Source organism: Fundulus heteroclitus, chromosome 24 (assembly GCF_011125445.2).
Source record: "Fundulus heteroclitus isolate FHET01 chromosome 24, MU-UCD_Fhet_4.1, whole genome shotgun sequence".
Lineage (NCBI taxonomy): Eukaryota > Metazoa > Chordata > Actinopteri > Cyprinodontiformes > Fundulidae > Fundulus > Fundulus heteroclitus.
The window spans coordinates 20,797,636-20,820,998 of NC_046384.1; the positions used below are offsets into that span (position 1 = coordinate 20,797,636).

At 41.8% G+C, this 23,363-nt stretch overlaps 1 protein-coding gene across 1 annotated transcript in view; it reads left to right on the forward strand.

Moving 5' to 3' along the window:
* prkx (protein kinase X-linked) overlaps positions 1 to 23,363 on the forward strand; it is a 45,178-nt gene that overhangs the window by 17,348 nt on the left and 4,467 nt on the right. The window contains exons 4-6 of the mRNA XM_036127893.1: positions 6,816 to 6,935; positions 9,878 to 9,973; positions 21,931 to 21,988. Coding sequence (XP_035983786.1) covers positions 6,816 to 6,935; positions 9,878 to 9,973; positions 21,931 to 21,988 — 274 coding nt within the window. The remainder of the gene's footprint in view (positions 1 to 6,815; positions 6,936 to 9,877; positions 9,974 to 21,930; positions 21,989 to 23,363) is intronic.

A 23,363-nucleotide genomic window follows, 5' to 3' on the forward strand; every position in this document is an offset into this window, starting at 1 on the left:
CCCTTCACACTACGTGACTTAGATCAAATATTTTGGATTTCCAACAGTTTAGTGGAGTTTTGGTCCATTCCTCCTTATAGAACTGGTGGAAACGGGGAAACAAGTTTGTGGGCCTCTTTGCTCACTCACACCTCTTCAGCTCCACCCACTGATGTTCTTTGCGGCTGAGATCAGGACTTTGTGATGGACCCTCCAGAACATTGTCTTTGTTGTCTTTCTCCCACTTTTTAACTAATTTGGTGGTATGCTAAGGGACATTTGGAAGACCCATTTGTGTCCACAAGTGTCCACGTCTTAATGACTGCTGACAACCAAGCAACAACCAAGATGGCATGTAAAAGCTCCCCGTGTTGCTGCATCTTGTACATCTCTTCTGAATATAGTGGGCTGCACAGAATCGCTCCATCCATCACAGATGCTCAATATTCAGACGTGGCAGAGCTGCAAAGCGAAACCAGGAGGAACTGTAGGTGGAACAAGATGTATGGTGTCTGTGTCTCGTGTTTGCTACCTGTTTGTAGGCTGATGACATACAGCTGAAATGCGTTAATACACTGAGATCTGACTGGTTTGTGACACAGCCTTTCTCGGCTTTCAGTCAGCAGTGTGTGGGCCAGCTGATGAATGCCAGCGGAGGTTACCGAGTTCTCAGCTCAGGGTGTTTGATTGCCGATTGTCAGTAGAAAGCAGCCGCAGCTGTCATCGCCATAGACGACAATTTCGTTCTCATTCTTTACATTTTTCTTAAGTCACGTTGGCCAGGATGTTCTTGGATATACAAACCCTATAGAAGCTCTGAAGTAGCATACGAAGTGAACTTTGAAGAAGTGCATGTGGGGGTTTGCCTGTTGTAGACTGGAGGTTGTCAGGTACGATCAGCAGTTCCCTGCTATTATTTAAAGGGCAAGTATCATCTTATAGAACCAGAAAAGTAAAAAAAAAAAAAAAAAAAAAATCTTGAAAACATGATACACCTACTACATAAAAACACATTCACCTTTTTTTCTCGCTGTCTCACACTAAATCCGACTAAATGTTTCCTGTTTTAGGTCAGTAGGATTATCAGCATTAGTACTATATGATTAATGCCAGAATAATGGGACGGCATTTCGTATTGCTTTCTTTACAGTCAGGAGTTTTCATACAGTAAAGCCCTATTCTGACAGGATTAGTTTTATCAAGGGACCACGTGCGATTTCTAATAATTGCGGAGATTGTCTGTGTTGTTAATCCCTTGGGAATCAGCCATGTTGGTAAATTTGTAAAAAAAAATTCCTACCATATTTTGCTGAACTCCGATGTCCAGTCATAATACTAATCCAATACGAATAGGCATCTCTGTGATTTGGACAGAAATGCGGGGGATCCCGATACATGATTCAGCAGTTTTTGTTTTCCTGGGCACATTATTACTTAAAAGCACTAGAGTGCTTTTAAGTCCCTGGGTATGGTGTTGGTTTGTTGGGTCTTACTGGACAAATCACATGCTAGCCGAAGACTTTTTTTTTAATAACTACTTTCTTCTTGACTGGCCATTCTATTATGGATTGTTGTTCAGTGTGTACAAACATCAGTTTTCACAGATCATTGGCTCTTTACGCATATGTATGTTATCCTGGACTTGAAACCTGAATAAATCTTTTGGGGGCTTAAGACCCAAATATAGGTGAAAGTAATAACAACACACTAATATCAATATTGTTTGAAATACTTCATTCAAACCTGTCCAGAAACAGCTAATGTGATCTGATGGAAAACAGCAAAATTACCACAAGGTAAGAATGGAGAACCAACAGAGCTGTTTGAAAATGTGGATTTATTTAATCAATGATTCCAACCAATTACCTAACCCTTCATCATCTGCCATGCCGCTGACTGTGTATTTTTTTCATACAAAATAGACTGTGCTCCACTCAAATTTAACTTTTAAGGGATTAATAAAGTTCTCCTGAACTTCCCTGACCAAAAGACTGACATTTATGTTGCATAAGTGTCAAACATTCATCAATATTACTTTTTGGCCTGTTGAATGGATTCTGCCTGGCCTTAACACCATTTATATGTTGGTGGGCGAGAGGCTAAGGCTCAGGGGGAGTAGTGGAGACCATGATCAACGTATTATTTGGTGTAAAAACTACATGTTTTACTGATTAGATGAAGCCCAAACGTGATTATGTTTCTCCATATGAATTGGACTGGTTTGTGTTTTAAAGTCCCTTGAGATGACCTTGTTCTGGATTGGTGCTAATTTAACTGAATTAAATGAACAAAAGAGAAGTCGTCAGTTTATTACAGTAGTAGTTTGTACTTCGAAGTGAGCTTACATTTAAAGAAATGAAGTGTTGTGATTAATGAAGTGGTGGGTTTCATTACTCTAAATGTTGTTTGTATTACTAACAAATGACAGAGACCCGTAAACATGGACAAAATTAGGACTTCACGCACCTATTATTTTCTTTTGAACAAAGTTCATTTGTGAGTTAAAAAACAAAGTGCAATCAGTGATCACATATTTTAGTTTTCACACCAATTTTGGATCACGTATTGAAGGACAGAGACAGAAATCAGTTTAAAGGTGCATAGCCACATTTTCTGACTTTTTTTTTTATTTATTTATACATCCGTAACTCACTAAGGTTGCATACAAAGTTTTTCTGAAAGATTATCACGTGAGGCATTGCAGAGGGTCAGGCTCAGTCCGGCATTATTTAGTAGCGATTTATTAGTTGCCATCTGGCTTTCTGATAGTTCTGTGATGCTGCCTGTAGATGGCGCCACATCTGTTTATATCTGCTCATCGCACCCATTGCTGGGGTTCTATTTAGGCTCAAAAGAGGGGACGCCCCCTCAAAACACTATCAGGATAGGCGCTTGGTGTATCTAATCTTATTTTATCATGATCAGATGGTTTTTCATCTTTTTTTTTTAAAATAAGCATATAACGTAGCTATGTACTTATTTAAAGAACATTATTTCGGCCTTTCGGAGATATTATTTATTGATTTTTCGCCACATTAACTTTTAACCTTTTGTTAGCGATGTACAACAGAGTGTTATCAGCATCACACCTAAATTAATATATCACTTCTCCTTCCAGACCATAAACTAATCTATAAGCAAAACGTATATACTAAAACACCCTTCCACTAATGTTGTTATAAAAATGAGCCATAGCATGTTAAAATGTTGGACCCGTTAGGATTGGACAGGATTTCTCACAAAGCTTGAACAGTTCTTAAGTGAGCTTTATTGGGATTATATTTGATGGACCAAAGCATAGTGGTGTGTAATTGTGAAGCGGAAGGAAATGTCGTTTCCTTCCGCTGACGTGCCGCAGTTCACACCGCAGGTTGTCGAAGTTCGGTCCGGCCAGCTTCGCACATCTAGAAACTGAAACTTTTAGCTTGTTTTTCATTGCAAAGTAGCTCAAGCTCAGTCAGATTTACATCAGACCTTTGACTAGGCCATTCTAGCACATGAATCTGCTAATATCTCTGCCTATGTGTTTAGGGTGGTTGTACTGCTGGTGCTCCTGCTGGTTTTCTTCCAGGATTGTTCTGGATTTAGCTCCATCCATCTTGTCATCATCCTCCCAGTCCCTGCTGAATAAAAGCATCCCCACAGCATGATGCTGCCACTGTCAAGTCTCACAGAGACTTGACGGTGTCTGGTAACACACCATACATTCTAGATTTATGGTGTGTTAGACAGACTAACCAAAGCTGCCGGATAAAACTAATTTTGCTCAATTCAAACGCCGCTTAGATCATCTGACGGCTTCTCTACCCAATTGAGGCGTGTCAGCAGTACCCGATTAACTGTTTACACAGCTGATCATGTGAACAAAAAGTCAGAGAAACGGAGACTCGCCGAGATATATTTTAGGATTCCCCCTGCAGCAGCCTTGGTTGATCTTTAAGCTGCTGCAACTGGAAATATTTGTGACACACGGCGAAAGCTCGTCAAGCACCTGAAGCACTCGAATTACTTTAATTAATCATCTTGCGACACAATCCAGTTTGGAATAAATTGACGCGCTGTGACGCTCTTCAGTTTGTGTTCACCGTCCTTGAAAATGCTCGTCTCCTGCGAACAGCCAGCGGCGCCACTTCAGGACGACCTCGTTATTAAGCGAATTAGAGACACGGTGAGTGTGGCCTCATCAGAAGAGAGAGGATCCACAGCGGAGCAGATGAGACGGCTTCGAATCTGCGGCGCGGCGGTGCTCCTCCCACAGCTGTTCGGACCCCTGCTGACACGTAAACATAATGCAGTGAGATTACATTTTGTGCCAGACTGCTGGAGCAAACAGATGGAGAGTAGATACCTTTCTGATGTTCAAGTGACCCACTTATATAAATGGAGGGCAGCAGAAGAGCTCGGGAGAGGAGGACCATCCCTTCCGGCACTGCCACAGTGACCCCTGCTGGCAGCCAGGCTCATCGACGCAGCCTGGCATCATGTTGAACAGCCCCTGCACGTCTCGTTTCCGCCCCGGCCCACACCCACGCTTTCATTCCCCCGTGACATCAGCAAGCCCCCTCATCCTTCACCGGGAGCCGCATTATTTCCATGCAAATTGCCGTCGCCATGGCAACTGGCCAAAAGCGGTCATTACCCAGGTGATATTGGTGGCAGACGATGAAGGGCTGGCGCAGGGCCAAGTGCTCTTCATCAGAGGAGCGGCCACTTCCACACAGAGAGAGAGAGAGAGAGCCCTGCGTGTTTACCGTGCATGCAGAGCCAGCAGCAACTCATCCACTTCAACTTTTTCCCTCTACTGGCGCATGCTGCAGTCGTCGTTCACCAATTGTTTCACCTCCTGCACCTCCAGTTCGTCTTTCACACCGTTTACCCCTCATCTTGGAGTCGGAGCGTGCAGCGGAGTCAGGTCAGATGGCACAAGCGGGAGTGTGGCGTTTCCAAAGGAGAGAATATCCGCACAGCAGATATGATTCATCTGTCACCTTACCGACAATAGATTACATTGACTGGCAGTCGCGGGGATGATTATCCAATCAGTCAGCCGTCAGATCAGCCAATTTCCCCCAGATCGCCCCTGGCTGGTTATCGGGAAGGTCAAATATTCAAAAATTGGGTTTCTTTCTTTCCCCGTTTATGCAAAGCTTCAACACTCCCACTGCTTTTAAAAGCATCGACCAACAGCAACCGCTTTGATGCCCTTTAATGAGTTTCATTAAACTCGGAGAAAAAATAAAAAACACACGCTTTGATGAATAAATGCTCTGTTGAATGAAAACTGCTGCCTCTATCAAACACCCCAAAGCACCGATTTCTTTTTTCGGGTCCTTTAATAAATCAGAGCGGTCGAAATCTCAGTCGGCAGCTCTGGCTTCTAAGAAAACTGGGAAACTGGATCAATGGGGGAAAATGTTTCAAAACGTACAGCCATACATTTTAAAATTGAGAACAATTGCTTATTTCTCAAAAACACACTCAAAATCTTGTTTGCCTACAAATATGCTCAGTTCTCCCTGAGAAAATGCGCTTTGAGTTTTATGTGTGACAGCAGAGTTTTGAAAGCAAGCAGGAAAACGGGTTGAAAGTATGATTTTTAACTTATGGAAGAACATCTCCTCTGTAGGTACCAGGAATCTCTGATCTATAATAACAATCAGTATAAGCAGCTTTTAACAGCTCCAGCTGTTATAAAATCTCAATCAGGTGCATTTTATTGTGATCTGTAGAAATCCTTCTACTAGAACCAAATTCAAAACTTAAGCCACTTCTGTTGAACATCAACAAAAAAAAAAAACTTCCTCTGGACTTCAGGCTGCATGGATTCTGGGTCTCTTCACTCTTCCTCTGTACTCTGGGAGTTTAATTAACAAATCAAATAGAAATTTTACTTTCATCTGAAAAGATTGAAGTTTGATTGTGTAGTAGATCATAACATAATATTCAACATAATAATTTGATTTGAATTAAAATACAATCATCGAAAATGCAGAAATAAACGCTAATATGCCCTTCTGTGGTAGGAATATGTCTATTTCATTTCTTTTTCACTTTGAAATGTTAAGTAGTTAACAATATGGGACAGAAACAATTAATCATGTTTAATTGATTATTGATATAGTTGTCAACTAATTGAGCAATCAAGTTGTTAACTGGAGTCCACAGACACTAAAATATGTAATTTACCAGTAATTAAGCCAGGACTGTACAAAATAATATACATTTAGCATTTAAGATGAAAACCCTTCTCTGTCTTAAAATGCACTCTATCCAGAACTCCTCAGCTGTCTTGGTTTAAGCTTCACCTGGTTCAGGTCCTGGGAAAAAAAATTTTTTTTTGCTGTTTGATTGTTAATCCGTTAATCAAAAAATAATACACAGATTAAACAATTAGCAAAATAATACTTGCAAGTTATAAAAGCAAGTTATATTGTCTACTCTTTTGCCAAGCGGGGATGGATGGATAGAAGGATAGATAGATCTAGACCTCTGTTAAATTGCCATGTTGTCAACATTAAATAGAGTTGTTGTTTTTTTACATGTTTCTACTGTTTACAATGCATTTAAAATTTACAATAAAAGTTTGTTTTTTTTAGTCCAAGACAATTGTTTATTGACATGTATTAATTTATGGAGAGCATCTTTTTTTAATTAGATTAATCGATTTTAATTGAAAAAAGTAAGCTGCAGCCCTAGAAATGTCTTTGCAGATTTTAGAAATGTCTTTGCAGATTTTAGCTCTAGTGAGGTTATTGTGGCATTTTGTACAAAAGTAAATTCCACAATGGCGTCTATCCGCTGACATGCACTGTTTGTCCTGCCCGCTTGCCCCCCAGGACCTGGACTCTGTGCGGAACCCCTGAGTATTTGGCTCCTGAAGTGATCCAAAGCAAAGGGCACGGTCGGGCCGTGGACTGGTGGGCTCTGGGCATCCTCGTCTTTGAGATGCTGGCTGGGTAAGTGCTTGAATGTCCTGGGAGTGGCTACGAACCTGCGTTAAACACCAGGGGGCGCACAAGTTCAGTAGTGCATTTAATCAGGTCTTCAACCCGGGTCCTCGGGACCCCACTGTTCTGCATGTTTTAGCCGTGTCTCTGCTCCGGCACACCTCAATTGAACGATTGCTTTACATCCTCAGCGGCCATGAAGGGCTGCAGAGGCCTGTTAATTATCCATTTATTAAAGTCAGGTGTGTGGAGGCAGAGAAACACCTAAAAGATGCAGGACAGTAGGTCCTGAGGACCAGGGTTAAAGACCTCTGTGTTAAAGCGATGGCCGCTCACAGGTAAGGCTCAGCTGAGGGGGCAGAGCTCTGCAAACTTGTCACACTGAAGTAAACATTATAAACAGCTTGACAGCAGAGAACCAATCCAATGCAAGAGTTCTGGTCTGCATTACACGAGCTGATTTCTTCAAAGAACAGAAGAATTATCCAATTAATCCCGGGGCTGTAATTGTCTCAGTGTGTGCCTGGGTGTGCTGCCGAGTTGCGACGAACGCACATGTGAGCGGGGGATCATTATAGCTGATGAAGAACAATGATGGTGATCCCCATTAGAAGGCACCGAGGTTCATTCTGACGTTCTGAGTGAATAATGATGCAGGAGCTGATCTCAGGAAACAGACCTGAAGGTTCAGACTGACTGAAACATCGTTGATGCTTTTGTTTGAGAAAGCACTGGGTGAGTTGTTAATTATGAACGACTCACCCAGTCGTCGGCTCCTAATTGATTTCAGCAGCGCCGGAGCGCGGGCCTGCCCCCTCTTCAGTCTGCTCCTAAATTGCCTTTATGGCTCATCTCAGACTCTTCATTTGTAAGATAGGTGGAGAAGATTCTCATAAAACTGTTTCAGCATCACCGTATAAACCTTCGGAGCACGGCCAACAAGTTCTACTAACATCTTTTATCATGAATTACTCATTGCGGTTCCATTAGAAAGAAGAACCAGAATCAGAGAAACTTTGGAGCCCAAAGTCCAGCTAGAATTCTGTCTAGGGCTGCACAATATAATTTCAATTTAAAAAAACGCAATTTCCAAATTGGCTATGTAAGAGATTGATGGATAAGAAGTGTCCCTTAGGTCTCTGTAGTATGTTTAAAGTGGGTTTGCTCCACATGGAAGGGAAGAGAGTGAGATAATGTAATTTTATTATTTGTTTTCGAGTTTATATCATTATACTTTTACCAGGAACTTTCAGCACCAAATTCTGGTTAAACTGTTTAATCCATTGACTTGTTTGTTCGTTGTGCTTTGAACGCTATGTTCAACAAGGAATAACAACCTTGTGTTGGTGTAACCTTACTTTTTCTTTATGAAGAATAAAACTACTAAATTATGCTTCATTTTTCTTTGTCTTTTACAAAAAGTCAACTTCCTGCTGTGAGAGGAGCAAACACTGCAAAAGATATACACATTTTTTTCAGCTTTAAATGGGTCAGTCTTTCAAAACTACTATTGAGCCCAATTATTACATATATATTTATATATTCTGATGCTTTAAATCATTCAATACAAAAAACGTAACTTTATCCACACTATTATCTAACATCAATGGCGACAAACACAGTGGGAAGCTCCCCGTGCAGAAAACGGCAAAAATTGTGAAATGAGGCCACATGCTTTAAATTGGGGAAGAATTAACTATTTTAACACACATTGCTGCAAAAAGAACTTTTTTGTTGGATCAAAAATGTAATTCTTAATAGTTTTAATTTATTGTCCTTCCTCACTGCAAAAACAGAACTTAAAATAAGTAAAAATGTTCTTAAAATTAGTGTATTTGTCCTTGATTTAAGCAGGTAAATAAGACTATTTGCCAATGGAATAAGATTTTTGCACTTAAAATAGGAACTACTCATCTCCAGGAGTGCAGGATGTCTAATTATCTTATTTTAGGGGTAAAAATACTCATTCCATTGGCAAATAATCTTTTTTACCTGCTCAAATCAAGGACAAATACACTAACTTTAAGAACATTTTACTTATTTTTAGAGTTGTTTTTGCAGTGCTTTCTTATGGAGCTTAGCCACTTTAATCTAATTTTGGGTTTAAGGCGGCCTCTTCTGGCACTTTTGAGTTCATTTAACACAACCAATATGGCTCGAAAATAGAAAACACATTGGTGCAGTTTTGTTTGCAGGGTTCCTCATGGTTTAATAAGAAAAAAAGTTTTTCTGCTTGAATTTTGCTCCTTTATAATTTTTTTGTTTCCACAAGGTATTTTGAAAACTTGTAAAACCATTAGTTAAAGACAGGGAAATGGGTAAATTCTGCCACGGTTGACACAGTCTTTCACACTTGCGCAGATTCCTGAGCAAGTACGGCATCAGGAAAACACACACACTCTCTTTCTCGCTGTCTTACGAGTGGAGTCTGCGGCTTGCAGCCAGATCCCAGATGCCCACACGTCCGCACCACAGACTCCGCAGCTCTTTACGGGCCACGCAAGCACCGTGTGACAAGCTGTTGCGATTATGCGCCTGTCTGCTCAGTGTGTAATGTGTTTAGAGGCCGGTGCCATTATATAATTTGTGGGTAATGGCTTGTCCAGAGCGGAGCAGAGGGAAGCACAGAAGAGCTGGGGTGTTGAGTGGAGTGCAGCAGCAGCAGGAGTGTGGGTGGTAGAAGCATACAAACACACACACACACACACACACACACACAGAAAATGACCAGAAAAGCCGTGATCAAAGGCAGAGATTTATCACTTCTCATTGCTGTCTACATGCTAAATATCGACCTGTTCTTGTGTCCCACCGAAACAGCGCAGTGGGTGGAATCGGCGACCTGCTACGTTGCCTCATTTTGCATCATGCCAATTTTCTCCGCAGGCTCAAGTTTGCACAATTTGGCAGCGTGCGCGCAGCCTCGAATGACATTATACTCCTGTCTGCAGGTATCCGCCTTTCTTTGATGACAATCCGTTTGGGATCTACCACAAGATTCTGTCTGGAAAACTTGAATTCCCGCGCCATCTGGATTTCTACGTCAAGTAAGAATCAGTCACACAGCCGGTGAAATATCCCCCCCTCCACTGAGATGCGGTTACCGTATCAGCGAGTGTGTTCTGCTTGTAGATCTTCAAATGGGAACAGTCGAGAAGGCAAATCTGTTCCTGTTTTCCTCCATTACGGACGCTCTGCTGCACCAGCTGTCGTGTATGGCGCAGCTTTTCCACATTTTGTCACATAGCAACAGCAAACGTCAACGTTCATGAGACCGACCCACAAGTCACTTGTGAAAAGGAAACTTTGGATTTCTATGAGCTCCGCCCTGTTTAAATACAGGCAAAATTCTAAAGAGAGTGAAAGCAGTGCAATTAATGTCACGCGGAAGGAAAAGGACACATGGTTTTTAACATTTGTTTCTAAATAATATAAAAGTGTACATTTGTTGTCAGCGCATCTGAATCTCTACCAGCTTTGAGTGTCTACAGCAGGGGTGTCAAACTCATTCTGGTTTAGGGGCCGCATACAGCTTAATCTGATCTCAAGAGGGCCACACGAGTAAATTCATTGCAAGATTAAATAGAACTAATAAATGTGGACTTATTGTTGATTTTTTATATTAAGTTAATTTCACTTTTACACAATATATTATGAATAGCCTCAGCGTTTTTAAGAAAAGTGTGTGCAATTTCAACAATACTTTTACTCAGTTAAACATTTACTTGTGCATTATGCATAAGAACTGATCACAGGGATTGGAAAATGTTAAAAAACATTTATTCACATTTTCTGGAACTTAAAAACACTGTCCTACATGACTAAATACATCAAACAGATAAAAATTAAGAAATGATTTAAATTTTTCCACACCTGAAGCTTAATCTGCTAATTAAACACAGCGCCCCGCGTGGACATTATAGGTACTGCAGATTTTCAATTAAACGAAGTACATGTTTTTTTTTTGTTTTATCATTCTCTTCCTTTTATCTCCTCTTTCTTTAACCTTTTGTTTTTTTCTTCTTGTTCTTCCTTTCCTCTCCTACTTTCCCATTGTAGTGTCCATATCATTTGAGATATTCCCCGCATGAATCATAATAAAACTATTCACATTCATAAATCAAGCGGAGCACCATGGCAAAAGCAGTACTGCTCCACTTGTGAAAGTCAAATCTGATGAGCTCTTTTTGGCATTAAGACAACAATTCTTATTGCCACATTGCCAGACAGGACACTGTAAAAAAAAAAAAAAAAAAAAAAATTTTTTTTTTTTTTTATAATGATAATGCATTTAGCCACCGGGCCAGTCTAAATTGTTCGGCGGGCCGTATGTTTGACACCCCTGGTCTACAGCTTTTGACTCTCTTAACTGTTTGCCAATGAGCTGGCTTGTGAGGTCACGGGAAAACCATGCATCCTTTTCCTTTTGCTTCACAGCGGTGCAGCATACTGTGTTGGTCTGTCACTTAAGGCAAGGCAAGGCAAATTTATTTATATAGCACAATTCAGTACAGAGAGAATGCAAAGTGCTTTACATGATTAAGATCCCAGTAAAATCCCTTATGGTTTGCAGTTAGAATTGGAGAAAAATAAATCCTTTTGTCCTTTGTGCCCCGGCGTTTTGGTGTCTTTAACTCTTAAATACTATCTAGAGCAGGGGTGTCAAACATACGGCCCGCGGGCCGGATCCGGCCCGCCGAACAATTTAGTCCGGCCCTGTGGCTAAATGCATTATCATTATATAAAAAAAAAAAAAAAAAAAAAAAAATTTTTTTCCAGTGTCCTGTCTGGCAATGTGGCAATAAGATGCCACAAAGAGCTCATCAGATTTGACTTTCACAAGTGGACAAGATAAAAGGAAAAGAATGATAAAACAATTATTGAAAAAAACATGTACTTTGTTTAATTGAAAATATGCAGTTCCTATATTGTCCACGAGGGGCGCTGTGTTTTAATTAGCAGATTAAGCTTCAGGTGTGGAAAAATTCAAATCATTTCTTAATTTTTATCTGTTTGATGTATTTTGTCATGCAGGACATTGTTTTTAAGTTCCAAAAAATGTGAATAAATGTTTTTCAACATTGTATAATCACTGTGATCAGTTCTTATGCATAATGCACAAGTAAATGTTTAACTGAGTAAAAGTATTGTTGAAATTGCACATACTTTTCTTAAAAACGCTGAGGTTATTCATAATATATTGTGTAAAAGTGAAATGAATTTAATATAAAAATCAACAAGTCCACATTTATTAGTTCTATTTAATCTTGCAATGAGTTAACTCGTGTGGCCCTCTTGAGATCAGATTAAGCTGTATGCGGCCCCTAAACCAAAATGAGTTTGACACCCCTGTCCTAGAGATAAAAAGCCAGACAGGATAAGCGCAAATTGCAGTCCAGCTTATCTAAGCTGAACATTCCTGTCCTGACCAGTGACAAACAGAACATTTGTTTGAGTTCTTCGGCCACGCAGCAAATATTTCAGTTATTCTTTTGATGACTAATGCAGTATTTCCTCATCGTGAATTCAAGGAGCCTCCGAGGAAGCGTTGTGTTGCCCTCCGTGGAAGCCCCACCTCAGCCTTTGAAAAGCTCTGACTTTGTGTGGCTGGAAATAACACAAGCATCAAAGCCGCTTGGAGAAAATCCTGTTTTAAGTCAGAGCAGAAATCAGATGGTGGGAAGTTGCTGTCTCAGCTGCAGAAGCTGCAAACCTCTCAGCTATGATGTTCGTGATAGTCACCCCTCTGTTAGAGCAGAAACCATTTATGTACCCGTCACTTTACGATGCTCCTTGCTGTTTTAACGGCTCTGTCAAAGTAGCTCCTGTGTACAAGCTTCTTCCATCATCTGCTCCCTCTAGGCAGGGGTCAGCAACCCAAAATGTTTAAAGAGCCATGTCACTACCCGATCCGTACCATCAGCTCATTTGCGCAAGCGCAGACAGAATTACTTCCGGGTCGCCAAAAAAATAATGTAATTACGGTACTGAAAATACTTATTTCTATACCTAAATCATTAAAAAATGCTAAACTATATCGTAAATAAAATATTGAAGACTTTTCTGAAAGAAATTGATACGTTTTACATTCTCTCCATTGTATTGCTTGACGTCATCATCGGATATGCTCCAGCATCCTCCAGTCCGGGAAGATATCATTGCATAACGTTTATCTGTATTGTCTGAATGCACTCTGTTAGTTTTATTCCTTGTTCAAACAGGACTGGGAAAAAAATATTTAATCCTTAAATATACGTTGAATTTCGTTATACAAATAATCTTGTTCTAAACATTTATTTTATTAGAAAGTTAAAATTATCGATTGAGAAATTAGCGCCCTCTGGTGTACACATCATAAACTAGAGAAGACCTCGTGATTATAGTAGCCGCATTTTTTTTTTTTTTTCTTTTTACAAAAACGAACAGGGAATAGAACAAAGAACACACACAAAGCAATATTAAAATACATTTATTAAGCACAAAATACATTCATATGCAAATCAAATAAATGATAAAAAAACTTCAAACTTAAAAAAAATTCAAAATCAAATACGTTTCTGTACTCCTATATGTGTTTATAGCTGGGGGTTTATGTACTTTAAGAAATGGTTTATATATTTTTATTTCCCTAACCACAACTGGGAAAAATTTTTGCTCTTAAAAAAAAACAAAAAACAATGTATTTTTTATGTATTTCTGTTGTTTATTTTTGCATTAGTGCCGCAAATACAAAGATATACAAAAAGAAACCCCTGCCTCGAAAAAATACAAAAGAATAAAAAAGTAAGAAAAACGAAATATTTCCCACCGGAAGTTATTCTGTTCGCGCACGCGCAAATGAGCTGATGGTATGGATCGGGTAGTGACAAGCCATATTGGACCAAAAAAACAAAAAACAGTTCTGTCTGGAGCCGCAAAAAATTTAAAGTCTGATATAAGCCTTGTAATAAAGGCAACATGGACTGTGTCTATATTAGCTATGTTAGCTTACTATCAAATGGCTAAGTAGGCTACAAATACATAATGAGCATTGATGTTTAATTTTTATTTTCCCTGCAGCACATCCTGGAGAGAATAAAGCACCACTTGACTATACAGCTGTATGATAAGGATTTAAATTCAACTTCCATAACAATATTAACAAATTATATTTCATTGCATTGATGAATAATGAAGAAATTTTTTTTTTTTTTTGTAATGTGTATTTTGAGCAGGGATGTAACGATATCAAAATCTCACGGTACGTTCCAATTTCGATATTGACCTCACGGTACAATATTTATTGCCATATTGAGGAAAAGCTCACGGTACTGTTAAATAGCTCACTATAGTGTTTGTGATAATAGCAAAAAAAAAAACATTTTTTCTGTGTTTGCCAGTCAACAGGCAATTTATTGTTGTATTTATGGATCATGACAACATAAAACGCTGATCACATAAGGCCCGTTTACACTACCGTTTTTTAACCGAGCCGAGACCAGTCCGAGCTCGGTAACCGAGACTGAACTGAACCGTGATAGACCGCGATTATCCCGGTTATCTGATAACGAAGAGCGCATGAACAGACCGCGTCATCGCCTTACAGTCAGCTGACTGTCCGCGGGTTTTCCGGCGTGTCTGGCTGCACGTCCCGATCCACACTCCATTCAGACAAATTTCAGACATTCATAAAAATACTAGCTTCCTTACCGTGCCACACGGTTTCCAGAGATGATTCTGCTTAGCTGCGTGATGAACCTCAGCGTCTGTCGTTATTTCCTGCATTTGTAAATCATTATTAGACGTTCGTTTGTCTTATCCACGTCCCAAAAGCCGACTCTTTCCGACCAAGACATCCTGAATGTTACGGGCGCCGCCATTTTGATTTGTTTTGTCCCGCCTTCAATCCCAGAGAGCGGCAGTACCGCAGATCGTCACTAGTAGGCGAGGAGCAACCAAGGAACGGGGATAGTGTGGTGTGTAAACGGTCGTCTCGGCTTGGTCAACTGATCCAAGCTCAGACTGGTCTCGGCTCGGCTCGGTTTAACAAGGGTAGTGTAAATGTGGCTTTTGTCTGTGGGAGGAAGGTGTTATAGCAGCAGGGAACCCCTGGTGAGAGAAGGGCTGTCCTCTCTGCCTGTGTATCCTTTGCTAACCTGACAAAAGCCAGCTGTATTTCGCTCCGCCTAGCTCCACTCACATACATCTGGGACACCGCCATAGGAATTGCCTTTATTGAAGGCTGGGGCTTATCAAAAATCCTTGCATATGATTGGATAAGCCACTTGTCTGTCATCTTTATCGACGTGCTATTTCAACCACTCACACCGAAGCTAACCCGTGACGCTGATGACAGCGACGCAGGGAAAAAAAAAAAAATTTTTATGTGTTTGCGGCTCTAGTGGCACGCGTTTTATTGACAGTGAGCTGACAGGAAGAGGGGGGAAGACAGGCCGCAAAGCGCCGCGGGTCGGAGTCGATCCCGAGCCGACCGCGTCGAGGACTGAAGGCCTCCTAATATGGTTCGCGCTAATGGTTAGCGGCTAACCGCTCGTTAGCGGCTAACCGCTTGCCAAATCCAGTCGGGAGAAGGGCGAAAACATGGTTTCCACCAACAAAAGCCTTCAGAGCCGTTCTCTGATGTTCTTTTAATGAAACAATATCAGGTAGATTGGACAACACAGAAGAAATAGCAGCATCAATGCTAACGCTTGCTTCCTCGATGCGAGCCGCCATTGTTGTTGGAATCTCACGGTCGCTTCTCCGCTACGTCACATCCAGGAAACACCCGCCCTGCGTTCTGATTGGCCAGACCATAAATTTGGTTGGGGAAATCACTTTCAATGTGTGATGTCCCAGATGTATGTGAGTGGAGCTAGGCGGAGCGAGACATACATCTGGCTGTTGTCAGGTTAATCCTTTGCAGCAGGATAGAATTCTTTTTGTCACCTCTTCCCTACTGTTCAGAGTCCAATCTGAGATCAAATATTCTTCATGGCGGTAATCTAGCATAACACAACAGAGTTAAATAAAACAGCAGCCCTTTAAAAAGGTAACGTATTTAAAATAAAACAATAGAGTTTTAGCTTATTTTATGTGCATTATCCTCTTCTCTTTGGTTTTGTGCAAATTAGGCCGTGGGCCACAATCTATAGGATGACTTTCGTATGAACTGTCAGGGGGCAACTTTCTTCCACTTGGATCAGTTGCTACAGATAGCAGTGATCTCAAAAAGCCAATGTTCCCATCCTGGGGATTTTTCCCTGCAAAAAGATGAACATATCAGTTATTTCAATAACTCACATCATCCCATTATAATTGCATATGTCGAATATAGCCAATTAATGATTTAGTTGAGTATGTTTAAACATAAAAAAAACCTTAACCATACCTGAATGAACTTCATCATGATTGGTTGCCATGTCCTTTCAATGCATTTTGTAATCAATGCGCCCTCCCCACTTCCCCCTTTTGTGTTGAATTAATGAAGTGTGAGAAAACAGCTTTAATTCTCCATCAAATAACTCTCATATCAAGCCAACTTGCTTTTTTCAGCAGCAACAGCATTATTTCTTATGGTTAAATATCCTCCATATGCCTTCATTAAAAAATTCTAATTCCACTCACTTTAAGGCTTATTTCCAGTCGTTGCCATGGTGAAGCACATTATCTGCGTTCCATTGATCAGGGTTGGTTGGACACTAAGTTTAGTTACCTGACTGATATCCCCTGTTCTGAAACCGAAAACCCGAGTATGACAGAGGGAGGAAGAACTACTCAGAGCAGCAGCTTTCTACCTAGGGGACATCGGCCATTTTTTATGAAACGGGCCCAGAACAAAGACGCACACCGCAACCTGCCCAACTATGAAGGCATTCACCCCACCCATCAATCAGCGGTGCGCTCTGATCAGCACCTGCCGCTCACAGAGCGTAACTGTGGAACACCGTTTCACCAGAGTTGCAAAATGGTACAAAATAACTTCGTTTATTATTATTTAGTTTACATTTCAGCTTGGATTTTATTTTTTGCGCAGCATAGATTTGTTGTGCGCGCTGAAGCGAGATGCTGTGCGCGGTTACGCACGCGCACAGCTTAGAGGGAACACTGGTTGCCAGTCCATCGCAGGGCAGAAATAGCCGTCTTTTGCCCAATTTACTGTGATATCACCAAGGAAAGCAAAATATTCGGTCCAAGAACTGTTGAATCCTCTGTTCTCCTCAGCTATGTTTCTCTTTTTCCCTTTGGGATCCACGGCTCATCACACACCCACCGGTTTGTTTACAACAGCGACCCGCCTGGCGTGTCGCAGCTTATGACCCAAATCTCAGTTGACAGATATTTTGAAATGTAATATGTATTCTACCCATTTTTACATCATTGGAAAATATTGTATTGAATGTTTGTCTCGGGGTTTCCCTGCTACAGAAACCACACTAAAATGGAATTAAAGATTCTACTTAACTTAGAGATATCAAGCCGCACGGTTTCTAGGGTGTGAGTAGAGCAAGCCCTGGTAATTTGGGGTCCCTATCTGCCCCAAGGGGCCGAGAGAAAGCCGTGCTGTGCCGTCAAACCTAATAACCGGTCCAAAAACAACTAACAGATGGAAGGTCTTTGAGAGATAGGCTCTTCCAGGTTTGTAGCACCTTACCACAGGAAGCTGCATAGCAAATTTGGGCCAGATTAAACCAAACGTCTCAGAGTTATGAGGTGTCAAAGTTTAATTTTTGGTCATTTTTCCACCCCTTCCTGCCCCTGTCATGCCAAGACGAAACGCTCCAGCGACACCAAACTCACAGAATCCACTCATTGTCACCCCCTGAATGACATTTGTGAAAATCAGCCCTCTGGGATGAGCCTGACCAAAGATCCTAACCCTAGCTCAAGGATTTAGGCTTCATGGAGCCCCACCAGGCCCAAAGAAATCTTTATATTTTCCCTCTCATCTTTTTCCATTTTCATACATTTTTAAAAAAGCTCCATGGAGCCACAAGGGCAGCGCTAAAGAGCCGCATGTTGCCGATCCCCGCTCTAGGGAAAGCTGCAGCACGTCGCCTATTATTATTGATGGACTCCTTTCTAAGAGTGTCTATTTTAGTCACGCCCAGAAGAAACCTTAGCATCTCTAGCGTCACCTCCTATTTTCTGCAGCCCTGTCTCCGTATCGTACATCAGGCAGGTCTCAGTATCTTCCTGGAAACGATCTTGTTGACTCCTGCCGCAAACACTCTGCTTCGTTCGCTCCTCCCGCTGCCCTGTGCTTTGGCTGGTGGAGTGGTATACACACTGCAAAAACTAAACTAAAAATAAGTAAAATGTCCCTAAAATTTGTGTATTTTTCCCTGATTTGAACAGGTAAATAAGATCATCTGCCAATAGAATAAGATTTTTGCACTTAAAATAGGAACAACTAATCTCCATCATCTTATTTCAAGTACAGTGATTATCTTATTTTAGGGGTCAAAATACTCATTCCATTGTCAGATAATCTTATTTACCTGTTCAAATCTAAGACAAAAACACAAATTTTAAGAACACTTTACTTATTTTTAGATCCGTTTTTGCAGTGCACAACAAAAACAGAACTGAAAATCAGTAATATTTTGTTGAAATTAGTGTTTTGGTCTTGATTTGAGCAGGTAAATAAGATTATCTGCCAAAGGAATTAGTGTTTTGACCCCTAAAATAAGATAATTAGATATTCAGCACTCGAAATAAGATGATAGGAATGAGTTGTTACCATTTTGAGGGCAAAAATATTATTCCATTGGCAGATAATCTTATTTACCTGCTTAAATCAAGGCTAAATATGCTCACTTCCATAAAATTTTACCTGCTTTTCGTTTCCTTTTTGCAGTTCTTCCCCTGATCCTTCCCCTGTCTCTCTCTCTCTCTCTCTCGCACACGTGGATGCGAAGGAGACATTTAAACCTCGAATGTGTGAACAAACAGCAGCGGTCACACCTGAGACATTTCTCTGGCTCTCCTGCGAACGCAGCAGAGAGAAGGTGGAGCGGCTACGCCTCAGGAAAGCCCGCTGCTATTTGTTCAGGTTCCAGCAGAGAGCGGTGGCTAGAAAACTGAAGCTGGCCCCTCGTGGCATCCTCGTTTACAGCACAGCAGCTACGCTCGTGTAAATTAGTTGAGATGAAAAACTTAAGTGTAACCCTAGTTTTGACTTCAGGCAGTGTTGAAAGTCACCAGCAGGTGGAGCTGTTCTCTCTCTGCCACCCCTGACCTGCCCTCATGTTAGAGTGGGTTATAGTTACCCTGAGTGGGGTCTCTCTAATTTCCGCAGGGTCTCTCTGACACCCCCTGCAGTCACGCCAGAGGCCTGGGTGGAACTCCTAATGACACACCTGGCTGCTTCAGAACACACACACACACACACACACACACCAGATCAGCTTAAAGTCGCAGGACTGCAAGATTACAGGACGGGGGTCTTGCTGTGAGCGTCTGCCTTATTGTTGAGGTGTTAACACTCACTCAGCGCACAAGCAGCTTCACACACAGCTCCCCTGATAATGCAGCTCTGCTCCCAGCCGGCGTCTGTAAAGCCATCCATCTTACAGCCGGCAGAGGGACTTTTTTTTTTTTTTCTTTTGTTATTCCCAACATTTTTATCACATTTCCACAGTTCCACGTCACACACTCCCATCCATCAGGCATTACAAGGGCTTCCAGAAGCTGCAGGAGAGGCAGAATCAGAGGGGCAGGAAAAGGCTAGCAGGACGGGGCTTTACACTGCAAAAAGGGAACTAGAAGTAAGTAAAACTTTCTAGAAATGTGTCTATTTTTCATTGATTTGAGCAGGTAAATAAGACTATTTGCCAATGGGATTAGTAGTTCTACCCCTAAAATAAGATAATTAGATATTCTGCACTTGAAAAATGATGGAGAGGAATGGGGTACCGCGCGTGAGCTATTTTTAGAAACACAACGTCACGATGACGTCACATCACGTGGTACGCAGTGGGGCAAACTCCGGAAACCCGCCGCTGTTTCGCTGTAAAAGAGACGTGCGTTACCCTAGGTTTTACTCGGTAAACGACTGCTTTTTCCAAATCTAAGACCATGGTTTTTAAACATTGTTGCTATGGAACGTGCAACAGCGACTCGAGGTACGCTGATCGGCCGCATATGAAGGATGTTTTCTTCAAGACTGCCAAGGAGAAATGTGTGCGCTGGGTACACCGGTGCGGTCGGCCTACACAACAGTTCAACCCGGAAAAAGTTACCAAATTCACGTACATATGTAGCAAGCATTTTGTTGGAGGAAAGGGCCCAACCGAAGAACATCCTGACCCAATTCCAGCGACATCAAGTCAAGGTAAGAGTATTTTGGTGGCCGACATGTTAATAAAGTAGCGCCTGCTACCATGACAGCATATAGGCTATCATGGTAGCAGGCGCTAACATGATAGCCTGCTACCAGGATAGCTTACTCAAAAACATTTCAAATAAGACAAACATTAAACATATACCCATTCCTGGACGGTGATTGCAAACAACAAAAAAAAAAAAAACGGCCGACGCTGCCATGATCGCCGCGCAGGAAAAAAAAAACAAAGCTTACCGTTCATCAACTCGGCCAGTTTTCCAGTCTTTTTAAGCCCTCGAACCTCAAGCCATCGTTTGAGCTGAAGGTTGGTGTTTTCTTCGACAGTGCGACCAGTAATCCGTGCGCCTGGGACATCGTCTTGGGAAAGTTTAACGGCTGTAAAGTCGGTCATATTGCTGGTTCTGTTGTGCGTGTAATAGCTGGGTTATCCGTGCTTTCTCTACTGTATGCCCTACCTAAGCGGCAAAAGGGGCGTTGCTCTTGAGACGGTGACGTCACGTGCGCGGTACCCCATTGTTCCTACTTTAAGGGCAAAAATCTTATTCCATTGGCAAATAATCTTATTTACCTGCTCAAATCAAGTAAAAATGCACTAATTTCAAGAAAAAAATTACTTAATTTTGGTTCCCTTTTTGCAGTGTAGTCATAAGGTCAGCTGCCATTATCAGCATTGTTATGGGCATGTTGACTTACTTGAAGCTTCCTCAGCTTAAAGTAATATGTGCTGCAGTCTGACGGAGAGCTGCCGTACCAGTTTGTCCCCAAAACAGCAGTGAGACCTGTTGCAATCTGGTGTTTTGTTCTTATTCAGCCTTGATTTCACAAGAAAAAACCCCAGAGATTAAGAATCTATTTCCTGGAGTGGGTTCCTACCTCCTTCCACCTGGCTGCTGTGTCTTCTGCTGACTAAAAGTAAATGGAACTTCTTATGGTTGTGTTTTTATGGTTCCAGTTAGGCCAGGTCTGTGACGTGCGCGGCTAGCTGTAGCACAGGGATGGCAGAGGTTTAAACTCCCAGATGCTTGTGTTGCATTTGTTTTATTTTCTAAAAGATATTACATGTTCCTTCCACCCCCGTGTTCCGAGCACCGTAAACATAAGGAGAAAAACCAGTGACTAAATGATCTGCTTTGCTTGTGTTCTGTCTCCTTATGTCTGAATGATGCCCTGATGAGTTTCAGCGGGAGGCAGAAGCACAAATATTTTCCCCTCTGGAATAGATTCCAAAAGCTTTTCTGTGACATATCTCTGTAACGCCTGTCTCAGGCATATGAAAGATTGAGACCAAACCCCCCCAGAAACAGCTGATGCGTCAACATGCGGCTGCTGTATTTATGAGCCTGCCAGGGGCTCATCGGATGTGAGCTACGCCGCCGTTATCCCGCGCTCGCTGCCCGTCAGCAGGAATTACAGCAGGAATTATTTCCATCTCCCCTCTATTAATGCCTGCCTCCCCCAGCGTCTTTTGATCCTAAAGTCCTCCTCTGTGTTCCGTCTTTCGCAACCGCGCTCCATCTCCTCTTGCGGGACGTCAAGCCGCTTTCAAAAAGGAGCCATTTGTCATTTTTGACAGTGCAGCGAGGACATCGGGATGGTTGTCCCCTCTCAGACTGAGAGGAAACACTTCTGCGCACTGCACATTCACTGACTCTTTTTCTCTCCTCTTCCCTCCCCCAGAGACCTCATCAAGAAGTTTCTGGTCATCGACCGAGCCAGACGGCTCGGCAACATGAAGGTGAGCTGGTTAGACTTCCCGTCTCCACGAACCGCATGGCACCTCGCTATATTTCATACCTTCGGTAGGCAGTGTGACGTCAGCGGCCGGGGACCCAGGACTGTACAAGAAGGGCTGCGCCCACATGGTTCCAATTACTGGCAAATGAGGGGAAGTGTACCGAAAGGGCTGACTTCTGTTTTCACCATTGCAAAAAAAAAAAAAAAACTGGATGACATTTTCTAACAGGAGCATCATCTTTTCCCTTCTAATTCACACTAGCGCTTGATGGGCAACTATTATTAGAGAAGCTAAGCATAAGCCAGCCAATGCTAACCAAATCTTTTAGTCAGTGGGTGAAAATGAACTGTTCTTTTAACGGCTGGGTTTTTGCTGATCTGGAGCTTTCATGTTGTTATGAAGCCATGGAAGACAGACAGCGGCCTTAGAGAAGCAGCTTCTGCTGGAAGGGTTAGAAGGCCACAGGGAGGCCCGGTTTTTCCCTCCTTACAGGTTTCTTCTTGGTTCACTTCTTTGTCTCGCTTATGTTTCAGTTCATCAAACACATGTTAATATTAACATCTGATTTTTTCGCAAATGCGACCCAGGCCACTTGGATATGTGGTCCTGAATCCGATACGTATCTGATGTTTTCAAATGCGACCTGTGTCTGTACGACCGGGTCGCATTTATCCGACCTTTACGTCACCGATACCCGACAAACGTCACAATTCTGCGTCCTGCTATGCAGAAGCGGGAAGAAAGACGACACCCATAGCGGACTACAATGAGAAGAGCAGTCAATGGAGGGAAAGCTCCGTTTAGAAAATAAATTAATGACCGCAAAACGCGCGCCAGCATTATAATCCATGTTTACTCCCGCAAACACTGAGGACGCTTGCTACGTGTGACGTCATCGCGTCCTCGATTGCGCATGCGGGACACTTTGGTTGAACGAATTCAGTTCACACAGGAGATCACATATAAGTCACATAAACCACACAAAAAAATCTGATTTCACAAGAAAATCGGAATTGGGCATTAAGACCTGCAGTGTTAACGTAGCCTTGGACTAAACTATATTTTAGGGTTTACATCACCCAAGGCGGAGTCCTTTCAGGGCTGTAGAATCAAGAAAGCACTTTGATAGAACCTGTGTGACAACATGAAGTAGACCAAAAGGGTCCAAAAGTCTGCCCCAATTTTAAAGACATTTAAAAAAAAAAACACACAATCACTGACATCTGTCTGTCTGGACAGTTTTCCAAAAAAAAAATTTCAAAGGTTTCGGAACTCGAGAGAACCACAGTGAGAACTGTTAATCACACATGGAGAAAACAGGCTGTCAAACTAACATAATAAGAGCTCACGTCTAAAGCTCTGCCAGCCTCACTTG